At 40.6% G+C, this 11,779-nt stretch overlaps 1 protein-coding gene across 1 annotated transcript; it reads right to left on the reverse strand.

Annotated features, from left to right (window-relative positions):
* Positions 1-1,820: 1,820 nt before the first annotated feature.
* Positions 1,821-7,499, reverse strand: MANSC4 (MANSC domain containing 4). Its single transcript, XM_081331346.1, has 3 exons — positions 6,995-7,499; positions 3,627-3,761; positions 1,821-2,551 (listed from the first exon to the last, which is right to left on the reverse strand). The coding sequence occupies exons 1-3, from the start codon at positions 7,221-7,223 to the stop codon at positions 1,860-1,862; spliced, it is 1,056 nt and encodes a 351-aa protein (XP_081187472.1). The 5' UTR covers positions 7,224-7,499; the 3' UTR covers positions 1,821-1,859.
* Between the last annotated feature and the right edge of the window lie 4,280 nt (positions 7,500-11,779).

The following is an 11,779-nucleotide window of genomic DNA, read 5'->3' on the forward strand; positions in this document are numbered from 1 at the left end:
TCTTTCCTCCTCTTTCCCTGCTCCCCAATATATTTCACCCAGGAAAATCAACCAACTCCAACATAGTTGTACTTCAAAGTGGTGAATATTATTTAAGTATCTTTGCCACCCATCTACTCTGGATGGCTTATTCAGTTCATCCTGGAAATAAGTCTTAAGTTCACTTTGCAAAAATACCAGAATTTGTGCAAAAAAGTCAAGGGAAGTGAAAGAATTATTGTGGTAACCGGATCCTGTTTTATCATACACCAACAACATCCTTAGCCATCTATTGCCTGTCCTGCTCTTTATTAATTCCCTTTGTTGGCTCATCGTGAAAGAACAAAACTCATATATTGGGCCTTCAAAACCCAACTGGAAAATATTGTGTCTCGAAATCAGGGTGGAAAGAAGGGATCTAAGGAGAAAGAACTAAAACGCTAGAAGCTAAACAATATTTTTTTTTAGACATTCAAGATGAGATTGGAATAGCATTCTCTTTGAAAAGCACGCAGATGAAAACGATGTGCTGGGATCCCATTCATCAGCTCGTTTCCTGTGTATTCCTAGATACATTATTCCCCACAGCAAAGAGAAGCAGAGACGGTTAAACTGATTTCTTTACCCAAAGAAGAGAATATACTTAATCTTGTCTCTATTTTGAAATTGCTTCTGGATTTTGTGCTTGCAATGAGAAAAAAAATATGAAACTTTGATTTCTGTTTTTGTGAACTAGATAGGCTTATTGTTATAGAAATGGCTTGTATATCTATTGTGTAAAAGCAAAAAGTTGTTGTAATGTTACCTTTTACTGTGCTAAAGAGAGTCGGAAGTGAGTGCCTTTTTCTTCCTTTCTCCTTTACACTATCTCCCCTTTCCCCCCTCCCTCTTAGTTTTCTATGCTTTTTTTCTTTGTATTTTATACTTTAATGAAATTAATTAAATTAAAAAGGAAAGAAACAAAAGGATGCCTTAGGATTCCATTCATCAGGTAGTTTCTTGCACATTCCTAGACATAAGTTTACAGCAAGTACTAAAGATTACATTGATGGTTCAAAATGATTGTTAGTGGCTGGAAACTTCATGAAACGAATTTTCCAGTGTCTTTGGGAAAGTGATTCTTGGCTGTGAACAAAACATACTTCATTTGCAACTCCATCACAATTTTCCTGCTGAATTTCTGCCATCGAGGCTTTGTGTCTTGTCCAATTACCCCAATACACACATTTAAGCTCAGGAAGTCTGACATTCGGTCTGCAGTACACCTCACTGAGGTCCAGTGTCCTGCCTTGACATAGCCAAGTTCCTCCTAGGAGACCCATCTTTGCTTTGCTTCTGAAGAACGTTAACGCTGATCAGGTGGCTTCACTCCAACAGATGTTGCTACTTCAGATCCAGAGAAACCAGTTTTGCAAAGTGGGATAGATCTATATTTCTTATTCTATTCTATTCTGTTTTCTATATTCTATTCCTATTCTCTGTGTTCTATTCTATTCTATTCTATTCTATTCTATTCTATTCTATTCTATATTCTATTCCTATTCTGTTTTCTATTCTATATTCTATATTCTATATTCTATTCTATTCTATTCTATTCTATTCTATTCTATTCTATTCTATTCTATTCTATTCTATTCTATTCTATTCTATTCTATTTTCTATTCCTATTTTGTTTTCTATTCTATATTCTATATTCTATTCTATTCTATTCTATTCTATTCTATTTTCTATATTCTATATTCTATTCCTATTCTCTTTATTCTATTCTATTCTGTTATATTCTGTTCTGTTCTGTTTTCCTGTTCTGTTCCGTTCCGTTCCATTCCATTCCATATTCTACTCTACTCCACTCCATTCCTGATGAATTTGGAATTTGACCATTAAAAACTGCTCTTAATGGCAGAGTATTTTATGAATTGGCTGGGGGCAGATCTTCCTCGCCGCCTTGGCTTATAACAGCCTCTCTTTTTCCATCCTGTTGCCAAAAGGATCCCGCGACAGCAGCAGCAGCAGCCCGTGAAGGCCACCAAAGAACAAAGTACAATCAGAGGCAACCAGGCCTCTCCTGCCGGCGTCTCCTCTGAGGGCTGCTGGCCTTCATCTTCATCAGAACTGTTGTTCCTTCCACTGTAGACTTTGGTTTCATTCAAGAGTTTGCTGTTATTGGGAAGGACCACGCCGGGGGATAGCGATGCCATCTGCACGGGTGCCGGCACAGAGACAGAAGATGCCTTGACATTTTCTGAAGTGGGGGTAGAGCTGTTTCTCTCTGGAGGAATCTCCGCTGCTTTCACCGAATCGTCCCTGGCCGAAGCCAACACCGTCAATGTGACGCCTGAGTTCTTGAGGGCAACATCTACTGCTGAGCTCCTGTTGCTCCTGTCCACGCCTGGCTTTGGGGCTGTGGTGGGAGAGGAGGCCTCCGGGAAAAGGAATCTTGTGGAAGATAGTTCATCCTGCTCTAAGCCAGCAACCCGGGCCCCGCCCTGCCTCTCCCATTTATGAAAAGAAGACCGGGGGTTTATATCTTTGAACGAGAGCTTCTCGAAAACAAGAAGATCGGGGTCGACACCTGGGGAAACCCAAGAAAGAAGAAAGTTTTAATTTTTCTCTTCTCTCATCCAACGGTATCTGATCTATAGACGTCCCTCTTTGTGTTGTGCACCATTCCGGTTCCTGGACAAGGCAGGCCTTCCACTCGGTCACTCGTGCCCTGGTCATCTCCTGACTGGACTAATGCAATGTGCTCTACGTGGGGCTACCCTTGAAAAGTATCCAGAAGCTTCAACTGGTGCAGAATACAGCCACATGAGCTATCCTGGGTGCCTAAAGATGGGCACATACAATACCTCTGCTCCACGAACTGCACTGGGTGCCAATTTGCTTCTGGGTCCAACCCAAGGTGTTGGTTGTTACCTATAAAGACCTACATGGCATTAGGGCCAGGCTACCTATGAACCAGCTTCGTCCCATCACATCAACCTATCCCACGCGTTCAGGCAGGGAAGGCATGCCACAGACCCTGTGGTTTTTTCTTTCTTTCTTTCTTTCTTTCTTTCTTTCTTTCTTTCTTTCTTTCTTTCTTTCTTTCTTCTTTCTTTCTTTCTTTCTTTCTTTCTTTCTTTCTTCTTGTCTCTTAAAAAAAGAACATCTTGGTATTTTGAATTTTAGCTTTCTTTGAATAAACTAAATATTATACAGTAAAAAGTTTGGCAAACAAACAAAAACATGCAAACAAACTTCATATCTGGACACTTTCTAAAAAAAAGCAAGTGATCTTCTGCAGTAAAAAAACACACACCTTCTTAAGACATCACATTATAGCTCAGCAATCAAAGCATCCTAAAATGGTATTATAATTGTTATTATAACCCATACCAATAGAAGATTAGTAGATATTTGGTACTTCCTTCCAGCTTCTTTGCTGTGAAGTTTTACCATAAGTTGCTCTTTTTTTAAAAAAAATATCTGGATTTTAGTTATGCACATATGCAAATCACTTTTCCCCCTGAGCATGCATTAATGCATACATACTCTGAGGGAAATGGGTGGTTTAGAAATGTAATAAATAAATGCATAAATGCATAAATGAATGAATACATACATACATGCATGCATGCATACATACATACATTAAAATGCTTTACCTGGTGTAATATTATAGAGGACCACGTTTCTTGTAGGTTTCACTATGCAGCTTTCCAGCACTGGGCAATACATGTGAATGCAGTTTATAGCGTGGATATTGGTTTTGTAGTAGAAAACAGCCAAGTTACAGAAAACTAGAAAGAAAAGAGAAAGTTTTTAGCTGGCCTGTAGCAAAGAGTCCCACTGGATGAGTTTTGTGGGATTGTGGGACTTATTAATGGAAAAAAAATGCCCCCCCCCAAATTAGGATGCTTTTTGGGAGGAGGGGGGAGAGGCTCCGTGGCATATCATCCGTTCCTCCCAAAACTCCCAGTTCTACAGAACACACTGGATCAGAGTACATTAGAGACAGGGATTCTACAAAAAGTAGGGCGTGACTGACTGACTGAGTTGGTGTCAACGTCTTAGCAATCCCACAGAGAGGTCTTCTCCAGGATGACACGTCTCTGGCCTGCTCCTTCAGGTCTCCCAATGGCCCCTGCAACTGAGTCCGTCCAACTCACTGGTCATCCTCTTCTTCTTTTCCCAGCACTTCAGACAGCCAGGTCTTCACTTGATGGATCACAGAATTGATCTGACATGAAAGCTAATGCAGAAGCCAGCATCCGATGCAGGACCCAGTTGCCTGCTCTTTAAACCAAATGTCCAGCCAATTGAACATAAGACATTTTGGGTACAATGTAGGACCTGGTGAATAGGGGGGTCTTCTGCCCTAACAACATGCGAGAGTCCAATCAAATCACGAAAGATCAAGTGGAACCTTTAAGCCAGAGTTCTTCAAACTTGGCCCTTTTATGATGTGTGGACTTCAACTCCCAGAATTCCTTAGCCAGCCTGAGGAAACTATGACCCTTTAATGACTTGTGGACTTCAACTCCCAGAATTCCTCAGCCAGTGTGAGGAAATTGTGACCCTTTAATGACTTGTGGACTTCAACTCCCAGAATTCCTCAGCCAGCATGCCTGGCTGAGGAATTCTGGGAGTTGAAGTCCACATGTTATAAAAGGGCCAAGTTTGAAGACCCCTGCTTTAAGCTGATCCATGTCCCTTTGGTTCTTGAAATAAACCTGTGAACTCATAAACTGAGGTCCTTCAGTAGATTTACATTCAAACCACATAACATTAAATCTATAATATTGCTGTGATAATATGGCAGTGATGTCAAGACTGAACTGAAGCAGGTTGCTTAAATCCACCAGTGATGCTCTCGTTGAACATAGTAGTGACAGCTCATGCCTCAGCCGTCTGAAAACAGAAATGCTAAATATTATAACTCTCTAGGCCTATGACTTTCCACCCCCAAATCTTGGTCAAAGGTTAGCTAAAAAAGGATTAAACAGATTATCTTTCTAATGAGTTGATGTTTTCATACTTTTTGCCTAAGCATTAAGACCAGGTTATATGCTGACAGGATTATGTGTCAGAATACCTAACCATATGAAAACGGATTTTTTTTTGTGCCAGATCAATATTCCGGTAATAGATGGATTTAGTCCTTCAGCTCTTATTTCAGTTAGTCCCTTTATCCTACCAGCTTGTAGCACGCATGAGAGACAGAGCCGTGCAAGAGAATTGTTCTTTGTTTGAAAGTTCAGCTCTGAGCTTGCCTGAAGAAATGCAATGAATGGTTTGGGGAGACTTTAAAAGATGGTTCTAGCATCAGAGTGTTGGGATAGTAATAGGATATAATATAATATAATAATAATAGGAAGCGCATGGAAAGGAACGTGCAATAGGAAAAGCCATTATAATTTCATTCATAATTCCAAATTCACTTTCAATGTCAGGCAAGTAATTTCAACAGGAAAAAAACACCATTCTTGTAGATGGAAATGCGTTGGAAATTAAAGAGCCCCCGTGCCTTTGGGTCGTTGGTTCCATTCTCAGGCTACTATTATGCTTAGGAACCTAAGACTATGAATGCTGTATGGTATTAAATGGTTTTGCAAACGTTTCCTACTGTTACAACCTGTTTTGCTTTTAGTAAAGCAAGACTCCTTAACTCCAAAGAACTAGTTCAGAAAAAAAACAATGTCTATGGAGATTCTCAGTCATCTGGGTCATGGTTGTCCCAAAGGTGCTTTTTCAAAAGGCAACTGGACTTACTTGTTTTTCCTCAAAGACATTTTGCTTCTCATCCAAGAAGCTTCTTCAGTTCTTGCTGCCTTGAGTTGTTGGAAGGAAGGAAGGAAGGAAGGAAGGAAGGAAGGAAGGAAGGAAGGAAGGAAGGAAGGAAGGAAGGAAGGAAGGAAGAGGAGAGAAGAAAGAAAGAAAGAAAGAAAGAAAGAAAGAAAGAAAGAAAGAAAGAAAGAAAGAAAGAAAGAAGAAGGAAGGAAGGACTGGGACTGAGAATATTAATTGGGATTTTAATTGTATTTTAATTGGGGTTTTATTTCAAGGTCAATATAATCTTTTTAATTGATTTTAAGTTTTGTAATTTGTTGTATTGTTTTTAAAAAACCTTGTGAACCGCCCTGCGTCCTACGGGAGAAGGGCGGTATATAAGTCTAATAAATAAATAAATAAATAAATAAATAAATAAATAAATAAATCAAGCCAAGTATAATCTTTCAAAATATAATCTTTTATGTATAATCAATCTCTCATGTCAAGCAGCTATTGTCCATTTATTTTTGCTTGCTTTCTGTATGTGCTCCGTTGTATTCTAAATTGTGCTGACCAAAGAAAATGTTTCTTTTACTTTAAACTGTGTTGTTTCAAGGGAAAGCCTAACTAAGGAATTGCAACTTTTTGCTCCTCAACCACTCTCCTTGGATCCTAAATCTTCCCCTTCTCGTTTCTCTGCTGTGGCTTTAAAATGCAGGCCTGCAAAGTAACAAAGTTAATGGGCTAATTGCCCGCTATTATGCTACTGTGTGTTCAAGCTTAGAGATGCAGAAGTGTAAAGCCAGGATAGATTAATGAGATTCAAACGAACTGTTTAGATGGGTAGGGACCTTGTGATGTTTATAAAAAGCAAAAACCTTTTGATTACACGCTCTCTCTGCTCTCCATCTTCTCTTCTGTCTAAAGGAGAGTGGAGTGCCCAGCATATATTCTTTGATCAAAGAAAATAAAGCTGTGTTCAGAGGCCTCGCCTTCAGAGTCTCATTGGGATTTATTTGGATTCTGAGCTGAAAAACCTTACGGAAGGAAGGAAGGAAGGAAGGAAGGAAGGAAGGAAGGAAGGAAGGAAGGAAGGAAGGAAGGAAGGAAGGAAATGTTCTGCCTTGCTTTTGAACAGGTTAAAAAAGAAATATATTAAATACACCAAGAGGCTGCTATTTTGTCATGTTGATACACCAAGAGGCTAATACTTTGTCATGTGGAGTCCCTCGGGTCATTCCTGAAGAAAATAATTCCTTACCATCCCGGAGGATGCAGCAGGCCCGGCTGCACTGTCCGGCAGTGGGTGCAACATAAACCTTGAGGATCTGTGCTCCTTGCTGTTGGGAATGCTCCAGATCAAGGGAAAGGCCTGGGAACTGTCGGATCCAGCAGTTTTTGTAAAACCTGGTAGGCGAGCAAAGGCCTTCCGATCTGCACATCCAGCCCCAGAGCAGGAGGATTTCTGAAAGAGCCACTAACAGAAACATCTCGGGAACATCTCCTTGGCAAAAGGTCCGTCTCTCCAAGGCGGAAGGAACGCGGAAGGAGAGAAACTCAGGGCTGTCTGCCGGAGTGACCTCTTTGCAGCTGACCACCGTAACTCTCCGTGGAATTAGGAAGCCGTTTGCAAACCTACGGAATAATCGCTCCCAATCTTTGCACAGCTGCTTGAACTGCACGAGGCAGATCACGAGTTTGCATAATGACGCCTGGTAGAATAATAATGAATTTCCAGCACCTGGTAGAATAATAAAGAATTACTATTGGGCCAGGAACCATACAGCTTGCTCCCTTGAAAGGGAGTCTGTGATACATCCTAGTGGGGGGCAGTTTTGGAAGATTTCCTCCCATGGTGATTTTTTTATTATTATTATTTTTAAATTTCCAATGGTATTTTAGGCCTAGAAAATAATTCTGGAACTTCTTGGTTCAGACTTTAGAAAGCTTTTACTCAAGATACATTTGGAATTGTAGCCGCTAATTTCCTTGCTTTAGAAATTATGTAGTTGCTTTGTTCAAGAATGATCCCATTAAAAACTATTCCTAAAACTCAACCAGAATCCGTTTTTCTATCTTAACACCATTATTTTGCATCCAGAGAAAGGATAGCCATTGGCCTTCTTCCAATAACAGAGTTGGAAGGGACCTTGGAGGTCTTCTAGTCCAACCCCCTGGCTGAGCAGAAGAGATCCTGTCCCTATACCATTTTGGACAAATGGTTGTTCAGTCTCTTCTTAAAAAGCCTCCAGTGATGGAGCACCCATAACTTCTGGAGGGAAGCCGTTCCACTGGTTAATTGTTCTCGCTGTTGGGAAATTTCTCCTTATTTCCAGATTGGATCTATCCCTGAGGAATTTCCACCCTTTCTTTTATAGGGATTGTACAAAAGGGTATTCTTGTTATTAGCCTAATCGCCGCCATTTTGCTTCTGTAAACTGTGCTTCCGTCAGGGACGCCATTTTGTGAAGGCAGGAAGATCACGTACACAGACCCAGAGACAAGGGAAAGAGCGGGAAAGGAAGAAATGTGATTGGTTAATATTCTCTGTACCAACAAGTGTCACCTTGTGATTGGTTGTTACCTGTATATATATTCTTCAGGTAGCTGCTGACGTTTACACTTTCTTGTCCTGCCCTCAGGTGCTTTGGAGACTAGGTTGACCCCCTCTTCTCTGTGGCATTCCCTCAAGTATTGAAAGACAGCTCTCATATCACCCTTAGTCCTCCATCTTCATTACACTAGACATACCTACAATAGTCCCTGCAACAGTTCATTGTCCAGTCTCCTAATCACCTTTGTTGCTCTTTTCTTCATTTTTTTTTAAAGTGTGAGGAGTGTTCCCTTAGACCCCCGTTGGCCTCCTCTTTGCCTGTTTAAATTCCCCCAATTCCTTCAGTCTCAAAAGAGCGGAGCAGGCCTTTCTCCCACACCAAGGACTGCTCAACACCCTTCATGTTAGAAAACGGAATAAGAAGACTTTCCTAACCAGGAGTCTGTTGTTGATGTTAAACTTACCTTGCATATAATGCCCAGCTCCTGGAGAGATTCCAGATACAAGAAGCAGTTGAAATTATAAAATACTATCTGGCTATCAAGCAGGCAGTACAGAGAGAGAGGTGAAGCCAGAATTAAAAAATGCGTAATGTTACCAATTTTACCAATGTTTCCAATTTTTATAAGAGGGAGTCAAGTGCCTGAAGGCAGGACAAGAAGCAATGGGTGGAAACTAACCAAGGAGAGAAGCAACCTGGAGCTAAAGAGGAATTTCCTGACAGTTAGAACAATTAACCAGTGGAACTCCTTGCCTCCAGAAGTTGTGCATGCTCCATCCCTGGAGGATTTTAAGAAGAGATTAGGCAACCATTTGTCTGAAACAGTATAGGGTTTCCTGCCTGAGCAGGGAGTTGGAATAGATGACCTCCAAGGTCCCTTCCAAGTTTATTTTTATTTATTTATTATCCCTATCATTATCTGAAGGTTTCAAAAATTTGTAAGAGAATTTTTCAGAAACTATTTCTCAAAATATCTCCAGGTTCATTAGGGGGATTTTTAAAGGAAAGTTGTGATGATCATAAAGTGGGTCACTCACATGACCCAATTTTCTGACCTTTGACCTTTTCCCAGTGCCGTTGTAGGTACGAAGGGTCACTAAAGGGATGGTTGTAAGTGGAGAGCTACATGTATCAGGTTGCTACTTAGGATCTCTGAAAATGCAGCAATACAGCAATTCAAATGGTAAACAAATAAATAAAAGTAAACGAATGGCAGATTTACTTATCGTATGCCTTCCTAGATCATCCTTCTATGATTCAAATTTACCTCTTAAGATTTGCAAACAATCCCACCTTGTCCAACAATAAAGCAATAACTCATATTCAGTTTCTCTCTAGATTAGTAATTCTCAACCTGCCAAAAACAGAAACAAAAGGAAATTGGTCGTTGTTATCAAAACTCAAGAGATACGACGTTCAGAACAAGAATAAATCCTTGAAATTTTTCCTAAAATTACAGTCTGGTGCAAGTCTACTACAAAATGGGTTGACAAAGTCAAGGAAATTTAAACACGCAGAAAAAAGATACAGGCATTGCAAAACTCAATTGGAAGCAAGCACTGCATTTGTTTCTTACCTGACTTTTTGTTTTGGGAATTGTTTCTTGTTCTCCAACGAGGAAAAGGATCATAAAACATTTTGTTGGAGGGGGGGGGACCCAAATTCCACTGTTGCTTTTGAAACACCCAAGAACGATCTGCCAGTGTATGGGTATTCTTTCACAGTCCAGTTGGACGCTTGAGTTTTAGCGCTGATGAAGGATTGATAAAAGCGCTGACTTTGGAGTCAGTCAACAGATTGCTGCCTTTTAGCGGAATGAATGGAGAAGGAAAATTTCTTTTTTTGCATGGAGAGAAAATGGCAGGTTCCCCTCTATTGACACTGGACACCTGGTAATTAACCCCTTTTCTGCCAGGGGCCTTAGCTGGAAGTGCAGAAAAATTCTTTGCAAAAGAAGTAAAAATACAGACGTAATTTACTGCTGTACTGCTTATTACAGAATTACTAAAAGTAGAAAATGAAGAGAGAACCAGATTATATCTCTTCCAGGCTATACTATACTACATACTAAATTTTATGGGGAGAGTTTGTTTTTGTTTTTTAAAAATCCTTAAACTTTTAATGCTTCCCAGCAAAATGTTATTTCTGTTATTTTTATAATACAACTTTTTTTTATAATCCTTGACTCACAACCACTGGTTTAGTGCCTGTTCTAAGTTAGAATGGCACTGAAAAGTGACTTATGACTGACTCATATTTGCAGCATCCCCTTATCATGTGATCAGAATTTGGATGCTTGGCAACTGGCATGTATTTATGACAGTTGTGGTGTTCTGGGGTTATGGGATCCCCTTTTGTTACTTTCCAACAAGTAAAGTCAATGGGGAAGCCAGATTCACTTAACAACCATGTTACTAAGTTAACACCTGCAGTGATTCACTGACAACTGTGGCAATGATGGTCGTAAAATGGGGCAAAACTCACGTAATGTCTGTCTCGCTTAGCAACAGAAATTTGGGCTCAGTAGAGGTTGCAAGTTGAGGACTATCTGTCCACCAGGACTCCTAGATCCGTCTCACAGTTAGATCCCCGAACATGGTAGATGTTGGCTTCAATGGAAGAGATGTAAGGTCACAGCAAATCTTCATTCCCTGTAATTGAGGTTCTGGAAGAGGCTAGGTAGACACTATAGCAGTTGGCAACTTTAAGGCCTGAGGACTCCAACTCCCAGAATTCCCCACCCAGCCATCTAGATCAGGGGGTCTTCAAGCTGGGAAACTTTAAGACTTGTGGACCCCAGCCATGGAATTCTGGGAGTTGAAGTCCCCACGTCCCCTGCTCTACACAATGAAAGGATGATGGGCCCAGATCAAGGGTTGAGAAGGACAGCCGCCTTGGGCATAGCAGAGTGCGGTGCGCAGACGAACCAAACACCACCCTGAGCATCACGGCCTTCTCAGAAGGCCCGGCCTGCAAAAGAGGCCGTATCTTCAGAGAATACGCAATTTCACTCCGAACTGAGACTGTCCCAGGCCTCTTCCCTTGAGCCAGAGATTGCACCTGCTCGAGGCTGGGTTGCATAACAGACCCACAATTGTAGAACACAAGTCCTTTCTCCGCTGTGGTGACGGCCGAGATCTGTGATCCGTGGAAGACCCTTCCTTGGAAAAAGATGCTGAGTTGGTTTCCACCCCCTAGTAACACTCGAAAAGGGGCACCTGCACATTTTTTGAACACAAATGCCAAGAGGACAAAGATGTGAATAGGTTGTGTGCTTTGTGACAAAGGAGGGGCGGGAGAAATATTTCAAATGTTTTTATTTCAGTATTAACAATAGGTACATCATTTTGAACAGAACCTATTTCTGTAACAAATATAACAAAGATATATAACAAATACAGCAAAGATATATAGCAAATATAGCAAACAAATATATATATATAACAAAGATATATAACAAATATAACAAAGATATATAACCAATATACCAA

This window comes from Vipera berus, assembly GCF_964194415.1.
Source record: "Vipera berus genome assembly, chromosome: 6".
In the NCBI taxonomy this organism is placed as follows: Eukaryota; Metazoa; Chordata; class Lepidosauria; order Squamata; family Viperidae; genus Vipera; species Vipera berus.

Bases quoted from the DNA above. Each gene is read 5' to 3' on its own strand.
- MANSC4 (XM_081331346.1), bottom strand. From the start codon at position 7,223: ATGTTTCTGTTAGTGGCTCTTTCAGAAATCCTCCTGCTCTGGGGCTGG. The intron at 3,762-6,994 runs GTAAGGAATTAT...TTTTCTTTCTAG, and splicing joins CTGCTGCATCCTCCGGGATG to TTTTCTGTAACTTGGCTGTT. The intron at 2,552-3,626 runs GTAAAGCATTTT...GGGTTTCCCCAG, and splicing joins CCTCTATAATATTACACCAG to GTGTCGACCCCGATCTTCTT.